Source organism: Perognathus longimembris, chromosome 7, assembly GCF_023159225.1.
Source record: "Perognathus longimembris pacificus isolate PPM17 chromosome 7, ASM2315922v1, whole genome shotgun sequence".
NCBI classification, from domain to species: domain Eukaryota; kingdom Metazoa; phylum Chordata; class Mammalia; order Rodentia; family Heteromyidae; genus Perognathus; species Perognathus longimembris.
In genome coordinates, this window is record NC_063167.1 from 44,840,363 (window position 1) to 44,862,749 (window position 22,387).

Sequence of the window (22,387 nt, forward strand, 5' to 3'; positions counted from 1 at the left end):
TGTGCCACGTTCCTGTCTGCAAGCCTCTGATGTCACTTTCCTCATTGGGATTGCCTTTGAAGCCACACGAGGGTATTCGGTTATAATGGAATCAACTACTTGAAAGAAGAATGACATCTGCTGCTCTCTTCTCTTTTCTGTCTTGTTCCTAACAGAAGCAGGGTTCTCAAAAACATCAAACTCATTCCTTTTGATGCCTTTGGATCTCTTTGTGTTTTCTGTTTCAGCACTTGCCCCATTTCATCTAGAAAACTCCTATTTGTGTTTCAGGATCCAACATCTCAGGATAGTGACCCTGGCATCAAAATTCAGCCTCCTGCTGTGCTACTGAGCACATTACCAATAGTACTTATCATACTAAACTTGCAATTATGGAATTGCAATTATTTTCCCCATGGAAAATTACACTTTTGAATAAAAATTAATGTACTGTGTCTGCTACATTGTAAATACATCTATAGACTGAAATTGAATATATATGTTGAGTGAATAAATTACTAAGACTGTGGTTCTTACAGTCTATAAAGTCTTGCCAAATACTTTTTTTATGTCTCATTATCATGATGTAAAATCCTAAGATTGTTTGGATACAAGATGTTATTTTTATTATTATACAGTAAGATTTATTAAATCTCTTCAGCACCACCACCCCTCATTTGGAAAGCTTTAAAAATACAAAAAAAAAACAAACACTCATAGTTTTTTTAATAAAGGCTAAGTGAGCACATGGTTCATATTTTAAGAACAATGTAATTACATAAATCATGATAATTACCTGTGAGTATTTGGTAAGTGTGCTGTAACCTGATAATGGTACTTCACCTCACATTCAGATTAGAGTGTTCTTCAGTTTTCCAGGGAGGCTGCTATTTAAAGAGTCAGCCTGAATCCTGAAATGAAAGGAACTCTGGAATTACATTAGCCTTCATTGGCTACCTCCCTCCCTTTTTAATGTGACAAGAACAATCAATTCAGCTTTAGAATGTCAGGAGCAGTCGTTTATTATTTCTCCAAATTCCTCAAAAACCTATTGAACAAGAATAACAAAGAAGGATGGTTGATTTGAACCCTGGAGCAGTGTTTATCAAAATGTGGGTGATGATTTATTAATGGCACATAAAACCAATTGTGCCCTCACAGAAGTTGTTTTATTTGCGGGGGCAAGGGAGGCAGTCGTGGGGCTTGAACTCTGGGCTTGGGCACTGTCCATGAGCGGGCTTGAACTCTGGGCTTGGGCACTGTCCATGAGCTCTTCAGCTCATGGCTAGTGCTCTACCACTTGAGCCACAGCACCACTTTTGATTTTTTGGTGGCTAATTGGAGATAAGAGTTTCCTGGACTTTCCTATCTGGGCTGGCTTTGAATTGTGCTCCCCAGGTCTCAGCCTCCTCAGTAGCTAGGCTTCTATAAGCAACCAGCACCTGGCTCCCACAGCAGTTTTAAAATGGACACCTGATTCATTCATTAGACATGCATGGCTCCATATAACATAGTCCTTTTTTTTTTAAGCAGCTGGGGAAAGGTTTTAAGCAAAAGCAACATCACTAAAGTTAGATTCAGATCACTGTTTTCTGAGGCTGATCCTGAAATTCTGTTTGCATACTAATTATCACATCTAATTATAGTTATTACATAATTTCCCTAATGAGGCTGAGCCCCTATCACGAGGAAACATTTTATTATTTGTGAATTTTTAGAGCCTATCTATATATTGTCTAGAACAAAATAGACATTTAATAAGTGTTTGTCAAGTTGAGAGTACTCATTTGGATAAATACATGTTCTGAAACTTAATGAATGACTCAAGTTATCGCGTATTCTAAGGCTATTCTTGCTTCTTGCTCACTTTGAAAAATAATCTTTTCAAAGTGTCCAAGCTCTATGCAATAGACTATCATAGAATTGAAATCATGTGAATGCTGGGATTACAGGTATGCCCCACCACACCCAGCCTGCAGGTTCCTCTTGGTTGATTTGAGCAGGTGCCAAAGGCTGCTTCATCTCGTGATTCTCTTTGACTAGGTAGTTTTACAATATAATTCTCGCAGTTTCAACTGAAATAATTTTATCGCAAGCAGCGTTTGTTCCGCCCTCGGCCCCCCAGTTCCCCTCGGACCTGGTGCTGGTTTCAGCACTGCTTCCTAAGTTTTCTCCATCTCAGCAACGCAATTGTTGGACAAAGACCCAGGGACCAGGACGCGTGGGACGCGCAGGCTTTCCCACGTGCCCAGTTATAACAAAGGTGTACGGTCCCCGTCCTAGACCCTTTTCTAGAAATTGCATTTCTCATTACAATTCCCGACTTTGCCAGACACGCCTATCTTGAGCCGCAGACAACAGGAGAGTTAGGGTCAGGAGTCCCCGCAGCTGCAGGGACGCGCCTCCCGTATCTCCCCAGGTTTGGATGTCTTACGTCCGCACCTGCCACCCCAGCACCCACCCAACGAGGGAATACCGTGGGGGCCCCAAGATCGGAGTGCGGCGGGAGGGGGCGATCTGCGGGAACAAAGGTCCGGGTCGGAGTCCCTGGCCCAAGCCGCGCAGGGGCCACCTCCAGAAAGCCCGACCCTGGGCGTTCCCACGGGCCTGGGGAAGGGGGAGGCCGCCGCCCCGCGCGAGCCCACTCACCTGCGCCCCCGGCGAGCCCACCCAGCGGCCCGCCGCCGCACAGGTGCGGGACGGCGGCGGCGTCCCGGCCGGGAAGGGAGGGGGCTTGGGCTCCTCGGGCGTGGGGGGGGGGCAGGGAAGGGGGGGCTGGGGCCGCGCCGTGGGGGGCGCCCGAGGGGCCGCTGGGCGGCTCCTCAGGTTTCCTCTCCCCCTCCCGCCGCCGCGGTCGCGGCGCCGCCTCCGCCCTCGCTCCCTCCCCCTCGGCGGCGGGGCCCTCTGAGCGGCCGCGGCCCGCCTCGCCCCCGCCCGGGCCTCCTCGCGCTTTCTCTCCGCTCCCCCTCGAGCCTCGAGGAGTCCGCGGGGCCGGGGGGAAGATGGCGGCGGCGGGAGACGGCGGCGGCGCCAGTGGTGGTCGGGGGGGCGCGGGCCTGGGAGGCATGGCGGGGCCCGAGTCGGGTTCTCCCTCCGAGACGCCCCCTGCGCTGCCCCCCGACGAGGTAGCGGCGCGGCTGCAGCGGATGCGGCGGGAACTGAGCAACCGCAGGAAAATCCTGGTGAAAAATCTGCCCCCAGACTGCGGCTGCCAGGTACCGGGGCTGCGGGGGGGCGGGGAGTGGGGTGGGGGGCACGTTCCGGGGTGTTGGGGCCGGTCGCGGGGAGCAGTAGGGGGGATCCGGGCAGCGTACGCCCTCCCCACCCCCCCCGGCTCTTTTCCTTATCTGCTGGGGAGGGAAACTGAGGCTCGGGGAGGCGACGAGGCTGTGGCCCAAGGTCACGGGGCCGGGGTGGGGGTGGCTGCGTGGAAGTGTGGCCCGCGTTCCCCTGCACGTCCAGCCCACCGGGAGCCGGAGGAGGGCCAGGGAGAGTGGATGTGGGGTGTGCCGCTCAGATTTGGGGGACTGAGACTGGAAACCTCCCTCCCCCCCCAAAAAAAAAGAAAGGGACGGCGGGTGTAAGGGGATACCCGGGGACTCGGATGCGCCCGGGGAGGGCGGGGTCGTGGTGAGCCCGCCCGGGCTCCCGGCTGCATCTGTGCTCCACCAAGTTTGAAGCAAGTTTGTCTCCGGGGTTTGCAAAGGCCCCGGAATGGAGGCTTTCAGCTCGCGTCCAGGAGCCTGCCGCCGAGCCTTGGACCCGGAGGGTTTGTGCCTCAGTGACCTCAGGGCAGCCAACTGTTGCCTTAGAACCAGAAACTCTTAAACGATCTTGTTGTTTGCTTGTTTATTAGTTAGATTTCTCATTGCAGAAGTTACATGGTAGAAAGTACAGCTTGGAAATGCAAGAAGGGTTAAGGAGAAAAAATAGGAATAACTCATATTTGGGATACTTATAACCACTGTTAACCTCTCTTTTTGTATGCACTTTGTTGTATCAAATGCATGAGGTCTTGGGGGGGGCTTCTTAATGGTCCAGATGTTCACATATATATTTTTTTTCCAGTCCTGGGCCTTAGACTCAGGGCCTGAGCACTGTCCCTGGCTTCTTTTTGCTCAAGGCTAGCACTCTGCCACTTGAGCCACAGTGCCACTTCTGGCCATTTTCTATGTATGTGGTGCTGGGGAATCGAACCCAGGGCTTCATGTATATGAGACAAGCACTCTTGCCACTAGGCCATATTCCCAGCCCCCAGATGTTCACATATTATACACACACGTATTTGGATGTCCTGGTGGTTAAGGATTTGTGTGTATTCAGGCACGACTGCATGCATGGAATTGTAAGCGGGACTGGCTGTTGACATTTGCAGGGTGATTTTTCTAGGGTACCCATAAAATAATGAGACCTATGTCCCATTATCATGTTGTTAGAACTTACAGAGCTTCTGGTAAGAAACAGGAACACTTGACTTCATAACTCACAAGTGCATGGGGCCATTTTTTAGGGAAAGATGCAAGCAAAACATTGAGTTAATGTTTCTCCTTTCATCTGTCTTAGTCCCCTTCCCATCTGTGTGATGTTTTGTATTGCTACCTGTGAAGATACCTGGATTGTTTGTTTGCTTGTTTGTTTTTGTTTGAAGCAACTTTCCCTGCCCATGCAAATAGAGGAGCTTAGAGAGGGGGAAGGCTTAGAGAAGGTGGCATTTCTAAGACACCAACTAAAGCAACACAGCACAATATGTGGATAATCTTGGGGAGGAAAACAAGTTTCTGGATTTGTTTTGTAGAATGTCAACTATTCTTGCATTAGTTCTAAAATAGATTTAGAGGCAACAATCAAGTCAGTTCTATTCTTGTTTTCTGTTGGTATTTTGTCAAAAGAGGTAGAAAGTATATCGGTATCCTATGCGAAGAACAAATCAATTACATCTGGTAGCAGTGATGGAGACCAGCTTTCTGAAAACTATAGGTGTGGCTTGTGGTTTTGAGCTAGTCTTTCTCTGCTATAAACTTAACTTTACCCTAAATCTTAGAGTTTTCTCTAAGGTATCAAGCATAAACTAGCAAATAAAATTGTTGTGCGTTCTGTATTTAGGTGAGCTATTACTGCCAGATCAAGTGTATACTGTTCTTATGCATTTAAACACTTATAGCAAGTTTCCTGAGAGGCAGCAAAAAAAAGGTACTAAGAACTACACCTGTTTCCAGGCTTGTGCCAGCATTTAACTTTTCTGTAAGAATGTCCATGGTGAAAGCTCTTAGTATTTCAGATATGTAGTTTAAAAATCAAACAGGTCAATGTTAGTTTCCATACAGGATTTGCTTGAGTGTGGATTTCTCTTCATCACCCCCGCCCCCCATCATATTCAGGACTTATGTTACTTTTACTAGTTTTCTGGTCTATGTTACATAAGTAACTAAAACAAGCCAAAGTATGTGAACTGCTAAAAGCCATGAAAAGACAGTCTTTCCTTTAGACTATTTTAGTCTGGGAATTGTTTATTGGTTCAGTAAAACTAAAATTCTCTCCCTCCCTCCCTCCCTCCAATTCTCCCTTCCTTCCTTCTTTCCTCTCCCCCCCACCCCAATCCCAGGGAGTGCCAATGGGTTTTTTAACTCAGATATTCTACCACTTCAACTATGCCGCCAGCCTCTCTCTCCTTTTTCATTTTTCTTTTAGAGTCTTAGATTATTGTAAGGGCTAGCCTCTGATGGTCATCCTCCTACCTGTGCTTCCCGCTAGTGTTTACAAGTTGATATCTCCATGCCTGGGGTGGTAGTTAGGATGAGGTCTCTAACTTTGTGCCCAAGCTGACCTCAAACCTCCATCCTCCAAATCTCTTGTCATCTATTGGCTGGGATTACAAGTGTGTGCCACCACACATGACTTCATCTACTTTTTTCAAGTAATATTTTCTTGAGTATGTCTGGGAGGAATTCTTTTAGGTCCTATCTCCTCTTACTTTCTTTAACAATTCTAATGTCTGTGGGTTTCCCCCCTTAGTTTTAGTATTTTGGTGTAAATTCAATAATGGAAGTTTCAGTATATTTTGTAACCTCTTTAAAATGATTGATTTTTGCTCAGTTATTAAGTAATCAGATGTTTGAGATACATTCATTTCCAAAAGAAAGTCTGTGTTGCTTTCTGTTGCTTTCTTTTCCTTCCCTCCCTCCCTCCCTCCCTCCCTCCCTCCCTCCTTCCCTCCCTCCCTCCCTTCCTTCCTTTTTCTTTCATGGTCCAGGGGCTTGAACCCAGAGCCAGAGTGCTGTCCCTGAGACTCTTTGTGCTCAAGGCTAGCACTGTACCACTTGAGCCACAGTGCCACTTTCAGCTTTTCAGACTTTCCAGCCCAGGCTGCCTTTGAGCTGCCATCTGAGATCTCAGCCTCCTCAATGTTAGGATTATAAATGTGAGCCACTGGCACCTGGTTTGTGCTGTTTTCATTTGTTTACTTTACTTTTATTTCATGTAGTTATACAAAGGGATTTTAATTCAACAAGAATATGATAGCATGATCAGTATCATGCTATCATCAACCTTTGTATCATCTTCCCTAATCCCATGCATACCCTTATATTTTATTTATTTTAGGATAGCACATTAATAGTCAATGGCATTTATGACTATAGTTCTCCACCTATGTAGCTAGAGCTCCAGAAAAACTTCTGATTGGTAATTGGTTCGTAAGTGTCTAATAATTTTTTCTTAACATTTTGAAAACATAGTTTTCCCTTTTATTTTATTCATTTATTTTTGTGCTAGTACTAGGACTTGTACTCAGGGCCTGGGCACTGTACCTGAGCTTTTTCTGCTCAATGCTGGTGCTCTACCACTTGAGCCACACCTCTACTTTTGGCTTTTTGCTGGTTAATTGGAGATAAGAGTCTCACAGACTTTTCCTGTCTGGGCTAGCTTCAAACTATGGTCCTCAGATTTTAGCCTCCTGAGATTACAGAGTGAACCACTGGTGCCTGGTTTGGTATTTTCTTCTTAAAAAGTCGTTTTCATAAGTATAGTTTCTGTGGTATAGTTTCAGTGACTAAAATGCACAATCAAAGTATTATTTTTTAGTGAGCACTGTAGAGGTAAGTACCTATATCAAATACCTTCTAGCAATGTGTTGTTTGATAGAATGAAGCCCTTTATCTTAATATTGTCTCCCAGGCTTTCTCCTAGTGGTACATTCATTCACTCAGCCCTGCTTGCTCTGCCTCCCAAGCCAAGAGGCCTCCTGGCCTCTTGTTTTAAAACCCGTCCCCCTTACAGGTTGTTGGGTTTTGTTTGTTTTGGTTTTTTCAATCTCTTGTTCTGACTAGCACAACTTTTCCCTTTCTTTACCTGCAATTGTCAGTCATGACCTGCTTTAGATTTTTTGATCAGTCCTCCTCCTGCTGTAAACAGTAAAAGCAAACTATAATATGGATGTCAGATCTGGCCACATGACAAGTTGTACTCATCTGGTCTTGATGGCTGTGCCTGGATTCCTATAGGAAGGGAAGTCCCATCCCCAGGTAATAGGTGTTCCTGAACCCCAAGAGACAGGGGCGGACACATGAACCTGCAGGTTACTGAACCTGCCTGTCAAGTGCTTGGAACTGGGAGCTTCCTGTGACCAAGCCCCCTGACCTGACCCTATTTAGGGTCAGGCACCCTTAAGCCATGCGATGTGTCTCCATATTCACGTCCTGTGTCCTGTCTCCTGGCTCATCTCTCCTCCCCATGGCGTCCCAAGTCAGCTCTCCTTTGGAGCTGAATAGGTTTACTGGTGAATCTTCTGGAAGTAAGTCTCTGTGTCTCTGTGTCTCTGTCCTGTTTTGTGTTACATATTTTTTCTGAAACCTGGGACCGGTCCATCTGGAACTTCCCCAATAAATTCATCATGTTGCTTGAGACTGTCTCTGAGTGGTGACTCTTGGATGGATGGGGAATCCCCTCCCTTGAACCCCATAACACCATCAGCCTCTCGGCTTCACAGACCCTGGACCACTTCTCATACATCTCCAGAGATGATTTTTAGTAGGAAGAAATAGTAGGTCTGAATTAGTCGTGTAAGAGTGAGGTTGCCGTGAAGTTCGGTCTCTGTCCGAGAAGCTTGTATACATTTTGTATGCCACTGGGAGCATGGAATTGGATTTTAAAGCAGTGATTTCTTTTCATCAATTTCATCCATAGGCAAGATGTGCCATATTCCCACTGTGACTTCCTGTACTCCTGTGCTGTGGCTCCTCATCATGGGATGGGCATTTAAGGCCCCTGGGCCTTTTGTGACCTGAGCCCTCCTTACCTTTGCAGCCACACCTCCTACCTATCCTGCACTGGATTCCAGTCTAGCTGCATAGGGCTACCTGGGTGGGGTAGACAGGCACATCATCGATCACTGTGGATTGAAAATGTAGAGTTATGTCTTTCAGAGTTTGCATTTTAGGATGTAATTATTTAGAGTGATAATGTATAAAACTATATTTGTAACAAATAATTTCTAATGAATATTGATGAGAATCTGCTTTGTTCTCATAATTCCATGTTATTCCCCTCTCAGCACATTCTTTTTATGTATCCAAAGATCCTATATGAAGGACTTGCCTCTCCCCTCTAGGCTCCATTCTTTCTATGTATCTAAAGATGGAATATGAAGGGTTGATTCCCCCCCACCCTATTGCCTAAGGCCCATGCAGATATCAGGCAGAACCTCAATATGCGAACCTGCTTTGATATGCAGACAGGACATTTCACCTAGGCCCAGCTGTAACAGAAAAGCCCCAATTTCTGTGAACCTCCTTTGATATGCACCTAGGCCTAGCTGTAAATAATCCTTTGTGGGCAAAAGGAAAAGCCACCAACTTGCTAGACCTAGTAGTGGTGCCTTCATTAACCTCTGCTTCCTTGCTCAGACCCCATATAAGCCTGGTCCCAAATCCACCCCCTTGCACAACCTCAAAACCCATGGGAAGGTCTGCTCCCCTCGCTGTTCCCCAATAAACAGTCCTCATCTGTTGACAATTGACCTATTCCTTTTCCATTCTCCTCCATTTTCCTAACAAATATAAAATTATGTCTGAAGCAAATAATTTCTAATAAAAACTAGTGTTGTGAATACTACTCAAAATAGTTGTGCATGTGTGTGTTTGGTATGTGTACTCTTGCAACTTTGAATCTAGAATTTTGATTAAAGTACCAGGTACTTAATTAAAGAATTAGGGTATAAGACACCCTATCTTAATGTTTGCTATTGCATTTCTATAAATTGTTTATATTCTAACTTGCTTCTCTTCCAGAAGCACTGTTGTTAGAGTTTCAGATGGGAGAAAACAGACAATTACTTCCTATGTTGCTTGTGCGCATTCGGTATTTTTCACATGGCTTGTGTGTGTTCATCACTGTTTTTGTTGTGTTTTTTACTTGAAAACCTGAGGGGCCTGATTGTGAGTGCTGAGGTGTATATCCAGGATCAGCAGTAGAGGAAAGAAAGCATGATCTCCTCTCCATGTGAGTACTAGAAACTTCTATTTCAAGGTGACGAGAATCTTGGTGGTTACTTAACAGAGATCCATTTGAAATCAGAATATCATCAACTAAGCACTTTTTAGAATCAAGACTCACCAAATGTAGGGTACTCTGGTTTAGCTTATCTTTAAAAGCTACTTATTGTTCATTAAAGAAAATTAAAACCCCAAAATATATGAAAATTTTGCATATGTTTTATGTACTTCAACTGTGGTATATTAAAAATATACTTTCTTTTCTTTTTGGGTTTGAACTTATGGCCTTGAGCTTGCTAGGCAGACATCACTTGAGCCATGCATTTAGTCCATATATATATTGTTTTAGAGGTGATATACAATGGGGTTACCTTTACATATGTCAGGTAATAAGTACATTTCATTTCTTTCGCATAGTATCATCTGTTCCTTCATTATCTCCCATTCCCTCCCTCCCATCTCTACCCATGAGTTGCTTGGTTCACTTTTATCAATGTCCAGTGCAACCAGTGGCCTCCACTGCTGCACATTTTTGCCTGCTTTCCACTGATTCTGTGCCCTCTCTCCACCTTCTCTCAAATGTGCACATGTATACACTGTATATGAGGTAAAGCATACAGAGCCATTTAAAACCAAAAAGACAAAGTAAGAAAAAGGTCCTTTGTTTCCTTATCTTTGGGGTTCTTTTCAGTCTGTATACTATTTTATATACATATGAAGAAGTGCTTGGTATTACAATTTGGTGCTTTTCTCCTAAGAGTAGCCACTTTTGGTCTCCCTGCATATGTATATCTTGAGTCCTGTATACTTTGTCATATCTCACTGCTCTCTAAATCTAACTTCCACACATCAAGGAGAACATGCCCCGTTTATCTCTCTGATCTTGGCTTAACTTGCACACCATGATTTGTTCTAGTTCCATCCATTTCCCTGCAAATGACATTATTTTATCCTTTCTAATGGCTGTGTAAAATTCCATTCTATATAGGATCCATTCATCTATTGTGGGGCATCTGGGTTGTTTCCATATCTTGGCTATTGTGAACAATGCAGCAATGAACATGGAAGTGCAGGTGTCCTTGTCACATCCTGGTTCATGCCGCTCAGGGTAGACGCCTAGGAGTTGTAGGGAAGGAGTATGTTTAGCTTTTTGAGGAATCGCCAGACTGCTTTCCACAGTGTTTGTATTAGTTTCCATTCCTACCAGTAGTGCAGTAGGGTTCCTCTTTTTCAGCATCCCTGCAAGCATTTTGTTGTTCTTGTTAATAAAATTCAGAATATTGGCCAATCTAACTGGGGTAAAATAGTATTTCAGGGTTGTTTTTATTTGCATTTTCTTTATTCAGCCCTTCTTGTTTTTAGTTATTTTCCAGTAGAGTCATCCTGCCTGTGGCCTCTAGTGTAGCTGGAATAAGAAGTAGACAACAACATGACTGGCTTGTTAGTTAAGATGAAGTCTTAATAATTTTTTACCTCAAACTGTGATCCCTCTGCTCTCCTGCTACTGAGTACTTGGGGTTATTTTCTTTTCCATAATAATTTATTCAGTAATCATGGCCTCTTTGGAAAATAGAATTGTTATTTACGATTCTTGGACTGGGAATGTGGCTTAGTGGTAGAGTGCTTGCCTAGCATGCATGGAGCCCTGGGTTTGATTCCTCAGTACTACATAAACAGAAAAGGCCAGAAGTGGCACTGTGGCTCAAGAGGGAGAGTGCTAACCTTAAGCAAAAGAAGCCCAAGGACAGTGCATAGGCCTTAACTTCAAGCACTAGGACTGGCAAAAAAAAAAAAAAGGCCTATTATTTACTACTCTTTCCTGACAGTATTAAGATGTTTTCTCATTTTGAAAAATTATTGCTTCTTTGTCAAGAATACATTGTACTTCCAAAAGTCAGTATAGGTATACTTTTTAATGGTTGTTAGAACATTTTCATTTCTAATGTAATTAAGTAGGATTGAGTTACGGGTTCTGCCTCTTTGTGCATCTCATTACCCTGTTTCTAACATAATAAGGACATTGGTGGCTGCTGTAGAAATTCACCACTGCCTCCCTAAGTGGTAGTCTTGGCAGAAATTCCAGAAAAGCGTTCTGGAAGTGCTGATCCCTGCTCTGAAATCTATGCTAGGAGCAGTGGAGTACTTTGTGGTTAGCATCACAATGCTGTGCGTTAATGCCAGGCCCAAGAAGGCTCATACAATCCACAGACCTTTTTTGTTTTCATCTAATGAGTGGGGTTATGCATAGAAATGAGCTTTAGAGTTGCAACATGTTTTCCATAGAAAGAATTTGGTAGTGTTTAGTTTTTGCAGGTTAGCATTTTAACTTCTATTGAAATTATGATTGCTTCTGGAGGGTAAGATTACACCAGATCACATGGTGACCAGCATCTAATCAGCTTTGTGCTGAAGTCCAGACACACCCATGTCTCACAACAGAACAAGGAGGGAGGAATTAAAGAGAATTACTTCTTAAATCAGACTCAGATTAGGGACGCATTAAATGAAATTGACTCTGATGGAAGAGTTGCTGTGAAAGGGAGGCCCTTTCACCATCCCCAAGCCTTCTCCCCTGGTTGCCTTTGGCCAGAGTCACCATGGAGATCAGCAATCAGAGAGCGAGACTGGAGTCACGTCCACCCAGCTCTCCCCCTGCTAGCTTTATTGCTTCCTTTGTCAAAGGTTACAGGTCCATCCAGTGGCTCTGTGCTCTTCTGGGTTATCTAACCACTCCCCTTGTCCCGAAGTCCATGAACCATAGGGAATTGTGGGTAGCCAGAGGATTTAAACTTTGTAGCTGTCTCTCCAATGAGTTAGTTTTCAGTATGCCATCTCTTTCTTGCTGGGACCCAGATAGTATCGCCCACCCAGTCTCCTTTCTTCCTCTGCCTTTCTTAACAGCAACTCACTTTCCTTTGAGGCCCTACCTTCCTGGTTATTTAGCAGCTCTATGATTTGGGTGGGTTTCCCTCTCTTTTTGCCTGAGGAGGTGGTTAAAGAGTGGGCAATAACTAACCTGCCCCTGAGCCAGTCTGCACGTGGTGGTGCCTGGGCCACTGGAATTGTGCAGCCTAATGTAATACAGAACAGAATCACCCAGGAATTTTGTTTGATTGCTAAGAAAAATGATTTTCTCCTCACTGGATATGAATGCAAACACAAAGTCCTGGTTGCAGCAAGCACCCGAAGGAAGGCTGACTGAGTTGGGGCTGGCTGTTAGAAGCTGAACTGGAGTTACAACCTGTTCAGCTGCCCTCTGGAGCTTGACTTCCCAAGCTCCTTGTTCCCTTTTTGCCTCACTGAAGCTAAGTCTTATGTTGATGCCAGCCAGAAGTATCCTAGGTAATAAAGGACTGTAGCAAAAATATATAACCACTGGGCATGGTGTATCATACCTGTAATCCTTGGGCTCAGGAAGTAGAGGCAGAAGGATCAAGAGTTGGGAGATCATCCTGGCTTGTATATTGAGACTCTTAACAGAACAAAACGTGTGTGTGTGTGTGTGTGTGTGTGTGTGTGTGTATGTGTGTGTATTTCAGTATTCGAAGGAAGGTAGAACATTTTTGTTCTAGATGCGAGTCTAACTTCCGAGTACACTGTAGCACGTTTGAAAACCTTTCATTTCACAAAACTACTATAAGGTATCCTCCCTCTTCATCAAGTTTCTGTGTTGTCAGTGTCTTAGTAATATTGACCATATAAAATATTGCTTTAAAAATTTTAAATTCTTGACCCAGCACCTACCCAGCAACACAGGACTTGTAGTGTCTTACAACATAAGATCTTGTAAACCACAGTTTTTAAGATACAATTTTAGGTTTCCTAATCACCTTACTTTTCTCTGGATACACACCACTATTTTTTAAAATCATTATATCTTTTAAAATGTAGCACCCAAAATTAAATTTAGTAGTCTGATCAAGATATCTGTATAGACTGTGGTGTGGTAATTCAAGCCTGTGGTCCTATATATTTGGGAGACATAGATTGAGAGTTCAAGGTAAGCCCAGGCATAAAAGTTGGTAAAATTTCACCCAGTCAGTTCCTGGGTACATTGGAACATGTCTGTCATCTCAAACCAAGAGGAAGCACAGTGGCTGGATTCACCTGCAATCTAAGTGACAAAGGGAAGCACAAGTAGGATTGCCAGTCCAAACCAGCCTGAGCAGAAAGTGAGAAGGGACTGATAGAATGTCTCAAGTGCTAGCGTACCTGTGGCAGAAGCACTATGTTCAATCCCTAGTAATGCCGAGAGAAAGAGAGGAGAGAGAGAGAGAGAGAGAGAGAGAGAGAGAGAGAGAGAGAGAGAGAGAGACTATCTCCTTATAATCCTCAGCCAGAGCAAATTTCTCTTTCCTTTGAACATCTGTAGTAACAATAATAATTCACCCCCAAGGCTGTCAACTCATAGTGCTAACACAGTCCCATGTGAGAGCTCGGCCAGCCTGGCTCTTCGAGGGCCCTTCCTTGGTCACCTTGCCTTTGCTGCCCTTCTTCTCTGCCTCTCCTCCTCCAGAGCCATCCCGAGGACTGACTTTCACACTGGCCCTTGTCCCAGAGTGGGAGATGCTCCTGCATCTGTATTTGGGACTGGGGGTGGCAGGAGATATGGCCAGTGGCAGGCAGGTGCCAGGACACCCTTCAGAAGGAGCGTTTTGGGCCTTTGTCCTGCTGCTGCCCCACATCCCCTGACAAGTGGGTTTGGAGTACACCGGCATTGAGGAACCTTATATCCTTTGCTCCTGTGCCATTAGGGACCTGAGGCCCAGCCAGGCCAGCCCCTCTGCCACCCAGCTACACTCAAGTTGCTCAGCCTGTATGTCAAACAAAAGATCATCTTACTATGCAAGAAGATTAACAATAATGACTTAGGTTTGTCAAGTATTATACTTAGAGCTTTGTGCATATTTAATTATCATTAAAGTTGTATAATCAGACTTTCTTACCCCTACTTTATTCATAGACAGCAGAAACTTAAAAAATAATGTTGATATGCTCCCAGGATCATTTGGCTAATTAGTGATAGAGAACTAATATGTGTTTGGGTTATACATGCAATTCCTCCCTGCCCATGTTGTAGTGTTAAGTGTTGAAAGGGCAGAGACTGTGTCCTATTTACCTTTGTGTCACTAGTGTTTAGCCTAGAACCTGACTCATGGTTCCAAGAGAGATATGGAACATCTACTTTGTTCTGAGTGCTGCACTTCTCCTCTTCACATGCCTGTTGGGTAACAGGCTCTCAGCACTGCTCTGTGGATGAATACTTTTTGCAGTGTAAGCCTGCCTTAGTTTTCAGCTGTGAGCTCATCTATTCACCTACAGTCAGTCAGCCAACTATCTGTAGCCTTGGGCACTATTAAACCTCTCACAGAAAGGTGCTAAAGTTCCTAAGCACACCAAAATCTGCATATAATTTCAAGAGTTAGGGATCCTTTACAGATCTCAGTACAGCATCACAGACCCCAGGTTGTAAAGTGCTCTTGTAGGACAATGAAATTTTGATCACCACTTCAGGACATGTGAGGGTAGACCACATGGGCAGATCCAAAGCAATTTTTTTTAAAGAAATTACTATATTGAAAGTCTCATATACAGCTCAGGCTGGTTTTCTATTTGAAATCCGTCTGTTCCCTGACTGCTAAGATTATAGCAGTCAGCCTCAAAGCTTCAAAGTTTGTGTGTGTGTGTGTGTGTGTGTGTGTGTGTGTGTGTGTGTGTGTGTGTTGTAACTGGCACTTGAACTCAGAGACTTGCTATGTTCCCCCCTCTCCCCACCCTCCCAGATAGAGTCTTGTGTTTTCCCCTGGGCTAGCCTGGGACCTTGAATCTCCTACCTATGGCCTCCAATGTAGCTGGGATGACTGATGTATGCCATCCCACCCAGATTATTTGTTGAAAGGGAGATCTTGCTAACTTGTACCCATGCTGGCCTCTAACTACAGCTTTCTCAATCTCAACCTCCTGAATAACTGGGATTATCGAAAGGAGCCACAGCACCCTGGTCCTCAAAGCTGCTTCTTGAGAAAAGTTTTCATAAGAAACTTTTGCACGTGTGGATGATGCTCCATCTAGACAGAAGTATAAACCAGGCCCATTTGTTTCTGAGATGTATTACTTATGCCACCCAGGAATTGAAGACTGACCCTTCACATTCTGGGCCTGGCAGGCAGTGGTTGCTCAGTACAGTTTCCTCTAATGAGGTTTTCAGCCTGAGTATAAGATTGTACTCTTTTAACCCCAGCACTCAAGAGGGTGACTCAGGAACATGAGTTCAAGACCAGCCTGGGTTATATTGGGAGACCCTGACTCAAACACACAAGAAAGTTACTTACGAATTAGCTCTTAGGTAAAAGTGTTGAACTGAAAAGTTACAGAAGAACAATGCAGAAAGCAATAAAAGGCCAGTACAAGTGCAGGGAAAGACATATTGATAAACACTAAGTCCTCAGCTCTTCTAAGCTAGGAACAAGGGAGAGGAAATTAGACCTCCCAAAGCTCCAAGCAAACCAAAAAGGTTTTCAAGGAGTTACAATGTAATATTTCATTTAAAGAATGTTTCCCTTTACAACATTTAGAACAGTATCCATTATGCTAGTTTTCCTCACACTATTTCTAGGAAGGAAAAGTTTCTCTAATCCCCAAAGTTTAATTAGTCTCATTGTGCTTTGTGTTGTGTTTATTCACAACAATTGTCTTTACTTTGAGACCCCCATTCCCTCTGCCCTGGGTCAGCTTCCTGCAAAATCTTTATTTCTGCTCCATTCCCACTATCCTACCCTCACTCTGTCCAACCTACCCCACTCTACTTTCCCTAACCCCATTCTACCCACCCTACCCTACTCTTACCAACCCTACCCTTACTCCATTGTCCCTATCCCTTCTGCCCAGGCCAGTGAGAGCTACTCTTAGTCACCAGCGTTCCTTTCTTTTCTGGACTTTGGAGCTTCAGTTATCCTACCAGTTTAACCACTTTCTTTGATTCCAAATTAGTCTCTACTTCCCTGACTTGGTAAGGATGTTTTTTGCAACCTGAACTAGAATAAACGTACTTGCAGTAAACAAGAGCATGCGAATCTGAAAAGTCTTCAAATAGTTACAGTAAGAGGGTTACAATCCAACATGTGCATCTTAACCAGAGGCACCCCTCCCATCATTCTTCCCCAGACACCCCCCCCCCCCGTCACACCAAGTTTCCTACTTTATTTTTTGCATATATACATTGAATATTGTGGCTGTATTTGTGCCCCTCCCCCATCTCTTTTCCATTTGGGAAATGAACTTTTGAAAGCACTTCAAACATACCAAATATTGTCAGTACAGCTCTGAGAATTTTTCTTTCCCGGCACTGTTTGAGCATACTGCTGTGATACCGTCACCCTGGAGACAGCCATTGTCACATCTTGACAGAGGTAGTTTTTGTTTGTTGGTTTTATTTTTGTTCCAGTATTAGGACTTGAACTCAGGGCTTTACACTCTGGTTTGGCTTCTTTGCTCAAGGCAGGCACTCTGCCACTTGAGCGCTATGTTGTGAGGGATGCATTTAGGCAACTCGGATGTCTGTGAGGATCAAGGGTGCACTCACACAGACCTGGTTGGTGGGAGGCAGTCACGTCAGGTGACCTTTTGATGAGACTAAGAGACAGAGGACACAAGACAACTGAGGCTGTTACTAGTACAACATGTACACTGCTTTCCAGTAAACACCTTTTATAAGAGCAAAGAATGATTAAAAGTGCAGCATAGTAAACATAAACCAGTACCATAGTTGTTTGCTATTATTAGCAGGTATCTAGGGCCATACAGAATTACATATGCTACACTTTTATGTGGGGCAGATGTAAGCATGTTTACCTCAGCATCACCATGAACATGTGTGCTACAGACTACAATAGGTGAGGGTTGCTTCTCAGCTCAGTGGTGCTCATAGGGGACCACAGTTGTCACTATTCCCACATTAGGGCCTCCATTGTTTTAGTTCTGGGCAGGAGGAGCTGTTTCTAATGGCCCTGTGTCCTCTTTTCAAATAAGCTCTTTAGCTTCACAAAAAGTTTCAAAGATCAAACATACACTTATCATGTATTGCCTACCCAGCTTTTCGTAATGTTATACATTGCATAACTAATATATGTTATTCTAAACTGTGAAATTGATGTTGTCTTACTAGTATTAGGAAACCACAAGCTTTATTTGAGTTTTATTAGTTTTTTCACTTAGGTTCTTTTTTTGTCCCAGGCTCTAATACATGATACTTTGTTTAGTTATCTTGTCTGTTTTGTTTCCCTCTAGGACAGTTTCTCAGCCTTTCTTTCGTTTATTACTAGATCAAAGATCAGGCATATTCTACAGTGTTCCTCAGTTGGATTTATGGGATTTTTTTTCTCCTTCCTGATAAGATCAGTGCTATGGGTTTGGGGAAGAATGCCAGAGATGAAGTGCCCATCTGACCCCAGGGTGTTCCTCTTGACACCAACAGGACTTAGCACTGGGGATATTGACCTTGGTTATTTGGTTAAGGTGATGCCTGCAAGTTGCCCTTCTCTAACGTTAGTTTTTCATAGTCACCACTCTTAGGAAACAAGTCATTAATACCTTCACACATTTAATGGAAGGGTTTTCTCTCTCCCCCCCTCTCTTTCTCTCTATACATATATATGTATATATATATATATACACACACACATACATACATATATATTCTGTGTGTGTGTGTGTGTGTGTGTGTATGTATTTAATGCTAGTACTAAGGCTTGAACTCTGGACTGCTCTTGACATTTTTGCTCTCTGTTGGCACTCTATTGCTTATGCATGCCTCCAGTTCTGGCATTTTACTGGTTACTTGGAGGTAAGAGTCTCATGATTTATCTACCTGGGCTGGCTTCAAACTGCGAACTTCAGCTGGAGGCAGGCCTTTAACACAGACCCAGACTTTAGCACATTCCACTCAAAGTTCCTGGCACATTTTTCTCATGGGAACTGATATACTGATTCTAAAATCTATGCAGAAAAGGTAGAGGGCTTCAAATAGCCTTCCAAAAATGGATTTGTACTACCAGATTTCAAAGCTTTCTCTAAGATAAAACTTTTTTTTTTTTTTGCTGGTTCTGGGGCTTGAACTCAGGGCTTTGGTGCTGTCCCTAAGCCTCTTTGTGCTCAAGGCTAGTGCTCTACCACTTGAGCCACAGTGCTACTTCCACCTTTGTTTATTGGAGAGAAGAATCACATGGTGACTTTCCTGCCTGGGCTGGCTTTGAACCATGATCCTCAGCCTCCTGAGTAGCTAGGATTACAGATGTGAGCCACTGGCACCCAGCTAAGCTATATCAATTTATACCCTGTAATACTAGTAAAAAGGACTAGACAGGTAGACCAATGGAACAAATGCCAGTTAGCCCATGTGTCATATAGCAGTTCATTCAGCAATGCATGGCTTTCCAATAAAGGAAGGATGTTGGGAAGTTGACTTGTAACTAGTGGAATTTAGACAAATTCTTTTAAGATGAATTGTAACCTAAATGTTGATGTTGTTTGTTACTTTTTTTGTTTGTTTGTTTTTGCTGGTCCTGGGGCTTAAACTCAGGGTCTGAGCACTGTCCTTGAGCCTCTGTGCTCAAGGCTAATCCTGTACCACTTGGAGCCACGGTTCCACTTCTGGCTTTTTCCGAGTGGTTTATCGGAGATAAGAATCTCATGGATTTTTCTGTCCAGGCTAGCTTCAACTCATGATCCTCAGATCTTAGTCTCCTGAATACCTAAGATTACAAGCATGAACCATAGGGCCTCTGGTCTAAATGTTAATGTTAAGACATCTTTCCTGCTGGGAGCTGAGGGCTCACACCTGTAATTCTAGCTGCTCAGGAAGATGAGATTTGAGGATGAGACTTGAATTTGAAACCAGCCCAGGCAGAAATGTCTATGAGACTCCTATCTCCAATTAACCACCAAAAAAAAAACAGAAGGGAGGGAGCTGAGGCTCAAGTGGTAAAGCCTGAATCTTAAGTAACAAAGTTAAAGGACAATGCCAAGGCCCTGAGTTCCAAGTCCCAGTACTGGCATACACACACACACACACACACACACACACACACACACACACACACCTTTCCTGAAGAAACAATAATGCATTTATGAACTTAGGTAAATAAAGATTTCTTTTTTCCAAACTGACTTAGAACTGAAATGTAGAAAACTTCAGTCTATTAGCAAATAAGTTTTTGGTGAAGAAAGAACCTCTTAAGACATAAACCCTACAAATTTTATGGCAAAAATTGATACCAGTGGCTTCATAAAAATGTGAAATGTCTCTGGAAAGTTTCACAAATAAACAGAATGACAGACTACATAGTACGGAAAAAAAGTTTGTAATACTACTAATGACAGGGGAGTTTTAGCATTTAGAATTTGTTTTTAAAATCCTCATACAAGTAAACAAACAAACAGAATCAGAATGGAAAAACAGGCAGTAGAGATACATATAAATGTTTTTCAGAAGAGGAAGTAAATGGCAAATAAACATAGAAAGATGCCTGTTCCAGCAAGGGTCCTTTCAGAGAAACAGAGCAGGTTTTTCTCTTCCTCTCCCTCCTCCCCCCCCCCCGCACGTGCGTGCATGCGTGCGTGTGTGTGTGTGTGTGTGTGTGTGTGTGTGTGTGTGTAAGGAATTAAGGAATTGGCCCTTGAGCACTCTCAAGTCCAAAGGGCATGGCAGCAGGCTGAAGACTGAGGCAGGTATAAATGTTGTAGCTTTAAGGCAGAATTTCTTTAGCAGGACATCTTAGATTTTGCTGGTACAGACTTCAACTGACTGAGGGATGCCCATCCACCTTATCAAAGGCAATTTCCTTTATTTGAACAAAATGGCCTCTTACCAATACCTAGATTTGACTGTGACTGAATAACTGGGTACCGCAGCTCAACAGGCATGTAAAGACAGCCAGCACACTGCCCTTTCTGGTTAGTCAGTCTATAACAACTTCAGAACACAGTGAGACAATGAAGTTGACCAAAGCTTCATATCTGCTAACACTGTATAAAAGGAAGTGGATCAGCAGGTGCATGTGTGTCAGCTCATTCTGCCAAACACATTTTCTCTTACTCACAAGCCAGCCATTTGCATGCATGTACCCCATGAAGACTCCTTGAGGATGAATACCAGTAGATATGCCATGCTTGCTTGCAAGAACATGATGTAGTTTTATAAAAACTCAGAAGAAAAACAGCCTGGTAATAAACCAGATGTCAGAAACATGATATTGAATATAGAAATCAAGGTCTGGAAAGACAAACACCATTTCTACAAAGACTCAAAACAAGAAAGAGAAAAACCACTCTTGCTCAGGTAGGGAGTCAAAGGTGGAGGATTGTGGGGTGTGGGGGGGTAATACCTATAGAATGGTGAAGGTAGGTAAGGACCAGAAGGAGCAGGTCCATGTCCCAGTCCTTAAGCTTGGAGTCCTCAGTTTTCTGGCTGGCAATATGGTTATGAAATTTTGCCCCATACTTCATTTGACAGATGAAAATTAACACACTATTTGTTTCCTTCAGGATCTAAAAGTAGACTGTTAACCTGTGAAAGACTTAGAAGAATTTGAAACACAAAAAAGTAAGCCAGTGAAAGGCTTAGGAAACTGTGGTTCAAGTGCATCACAAAGGCCAAGTTTCATGTAGGAAGAAGTCCAGACCAGCAGGAATATTACTGTTAACTTTGGTGGGATTTGGGGTGTCATTGACTGCCTGCTTTGAGCCGAAAGTAGCTCATCTTCTTTTCAACCAACATTTTATGTGAGCAAAAGCTTTCATGTAACTTTAGGGAGTGAGAGCTAGTCAGATCTAGAAGAACATTACTATTGGCAATTAGTAATAGCAATGTTGATAAGCCCTTGTGCTCAGAAATTTGTAAATGATATTGCTGATCAGAGGACAGAAGTATTTCTATCAGAAGTTCTTCTTAAAAATTAGCTTGTGGAATGAGGGAAGAGGTAACAAACAGTACAAGAAATGTATCCAGTGCCTAACGTATGAAACTGTAACCTCTCTGTACATCACTTTGACAATAAATAAGAAAAAAAATCTTTAAAATAATTAGCTTGTGAACTGGGGTGGGGTCAGTTGAAGAGTGTTTGTCTAACATTCATGAGGCCCTGGTATCCAGTTCCAGCATTACAAAGGAAAAAAACCATTTATAATTCATTAGAAATGTTATAAAGCTAGCTGCACAGTAGGGAAGTGTTAGTTTAGTGTTTAGTTCTTTCAGGTCTGTGTGGCAACGCATAGGAGAATTTTGGCAGATGGTTATTAGAACTCTCAGGTTTCAAGTTTTTAATTTGGCCAATTTACGAAGGCTCAAATTGAGGGGTGACCCACTTTTGCCTGGGTCAGAACAACCAGGGCATGGGGAAAAGTAATTTGATTTTTCTTTGAGGATACTATAAGGAATCCCAGTTGACAGGCTCTGTACCCCATGTCTGATGCATAGAAAAGCTATGGTTAGAAATATGAACGTTTTCTAAGGGACTCTGAAGCTTTCCCTCAGCTAATCAAGCAGAGAGCATGCCATTTGTTTACAATGCCATGACAATGTGAAGAGCAGTATCAGGTTGTCATTATCTAATGTTTAACAGCTGTTCACCAGTGAAAGATCAGATTCTGTGCAACCAAAAGAATATACTCGATCCCTTCAAATAAAACCTTCTCTGTGGAGTATTAAGTTCATCAGCTGGCACAATGTCTATGTTATATACAATTGAAGTTGTTTTTCTTAGTGAAGAATACACTATATGTTTTTATAAGTTTAAGAAAATATTGAAGCCTACAGTACAAAGATTGTGATAGTAAATTATAGACTAATATGTACATTGATCATTATATTATGTGTTCCAGCTAACAGTATTTAAAAAAATCAATACATATACGTATATATACAC

The 22,387-nt window shown here is 43.2% G+C and overlaps 1 protein-coding gene across 2 annotated transcripts in view; it reads left to right on the forward strand.

The window, feature by feature from the left end:
- Window positions 1-2,941: 2,941 nt before the first annotated feature.
- The window catches only part of Raver2 (ribonucleoprotein, PTB binding 2), a 64,668-nt gene continuing 45,222 nt past the window's right edge, over window positions 2,942-22,387 (forward strand). For both annotated transcript variants that reach the window (XM_048351481.1, XM_048351482.1), the window contains exon 1: window positions 2,942-3,194. In XM_048351481.1, the coding sequence (XP_048207438.1) occupies window positions 2,982-3,194 (213 nt within the window). In that variant the 5' untranslated portion in view covers window positions 2,942-2,981. The remainder of the gene's footprint in view (window positions 3,195-22,387) is intronic.